This window comes from Juglans microcarpa x Juglans regia, chromosome 7D (assembly GCF_004785595.1).
Source record: "Juglans microcarpa x Juglans regia isolate MS1-56 chromosome 7D, Jm3101_v1.0, whole genome shotgun sequence".
NCBI lineage: Eukaryota > Viridiplantae > Streptophyta > Magnoliopsida > Fagales > Juglandaceae > Juglans > Juglans microcarpa x Juglans regia.
This window is the reverse complement of record NC_054606.1, coordinates 5520629-5522306: the sequence shown is the minus strand read 5'-3', so window position 1 is coordinate 5522306 and position 1678 is coordinate 5520629. Positions and strand designations below refer to the sequence as shown.

At 42.3% G+C, this 1678-nt stretch overlaps 1 protein-coding gene across 1 annotated transcript; it reads right to left on the bottom strand.

Moving 5' to 3' along the window:
- Positions 1-1678, bottom strand: LOC121238993 (EPIDERMAL PATTERNING FACTOR-like protein 5). The gene is made up of 3 exons (XM_041136115.1): positions 1125-1678; positions 861-904; positions 1-296 (listed from the first exon to the last, which is right to left on the bottom strand). The coding sequence occupies exons 1-3, from the start codon at positions 1255-1257 to the stop codon at positions 30-32; spliced, it is 444 nt and encodes a 147-aa protein (XP_040992049.1). The 5' UTR covers positions 1258-1678; the 3' UTR covers positions 1-29.

Here is a 1678-nt window from a genome sequence, read left to right as displayed (position 1 = left end):
GCAAATAAAACAAAGCATGTAATACCAATTCATGGCACGTACAGCTTGTTGCCACATTTGCACCTCCAAGCTTCGGGATAATACTCAGTGGTCACCGGCGTTCCGGGTGGCACGGGCACATGGACCGGCGTGCAGGGCATGCACCTGCCGCACTTTGAAGTGCATTGTGGGGGCGATGACCCGGGCCCACCCAAAAGCCTCCTTGCCATGCTCATTGAAATTCCCGATCTTCCAGCTCCCTCCTCCAGAGACACCAATATGCCCTCTCCCTGATGATCATCTCTTCTCTCAAGTTCCTGCCCAAAGTCATTATCAGACTCATAATCGTAATTATTCATGCTTACCATATTTTTGGAACAACTTTATGAAACAATTCTCAAACGTGCAGCTAGTACTGGATGGAGGAGTAAATGCATGTCAATTTTCTATGGCCTGGATTCTGGACATCTCTTTAAAGCGCTGAAAGCAGGAGGCGAAAGTTACCAAGACTTCAGTGAGAAGCTAGACAAACACAGTTTTTCTTTTGCTGGTGCTAATGTGCGCGGATCATGATGTACGCTAGCTTAGCCGAACCTAATAGGGCAATGGCATCTTTCTGGGCTGGGTCATGGTTAAGGGACCGCAGCAGTGAGAGAGAGAGAGAGAGAGAGAGAGAGAGAGAGGTAGATTTTCTACCCGTCTCGATTCTTTTGGTTGGAAGAAACACAAAAAATGTGTACGTACATTGTCAATTCTAGCATTATAAAAGAATGGACTATAGTTTGATTGGACAAACAATAATGATAAAACATGAACCATGCATGTTCTTGAATCTAATTAAGAAGCAGAGTTTAAGGAAAAGATATCATGAACCGACCTACCTGAAAATGCATATCAGCCTTATCAGACAAAGAACATGTGCTAGCTGCGTTGGCAAATGAAAGAAGAAATTGAGAGTCACATAAATGAGATCGACTTAGCTAAAACGTTTGAGTGAAAACTTATAAACTTGGGATTATTATCAATATATATAGGTATAAGATTTATCAGAATTAAGAAGTGGGAATTTATGAAGATGATCAGATAATGAATCTGATCATTCCAAAAGAGAAAATGGGTGACTTAAGAGAATGGGTTTTGGCTACCTTGAGATGTAGGTACGGAGTAGATGCTGCTGAACAGTACGCAAAATGAGAGGAAGAAGATGGAGAGACGGTAGAAAAGAGGTGGTTTTTTTATGGACCTCGGTCTGCTACTTCTCTTAAACTCCATGATCATGAAGAAGCTAGAAAAATCAGAGAACTGGTCAGGAACACCTTGATTAAGAAGAATAGAACCAGTACTCGTTTGGGTTTTTGTCTTTGATCTGCTACGTGTCTGCCTCTTTTTGATTCTCTCTGATAATATTGGACTTTACAAGCTAGCTAGGGACTAATAGTTATCTTGGACTTGCATTTCCGACGTTCCATGCAACGGTCATCCCGAACCAAATGAAAACCTAACATCACAGCCCTTGCGATTCAGATCACAACACCTTTTTTCGACTCTCTCTCATGGATTTTGGGATGAATGAATATTGGGGATGTTTGTGGTGGATGGCACGGGTACTTCAGATAAGTAGTGTGGCAAGGGAAAGTGTTGGTGAGGTACGTACTTCAGATTATAAGTAGTGTGGGAAGGGAAAGTGTTGGTGAGAGAG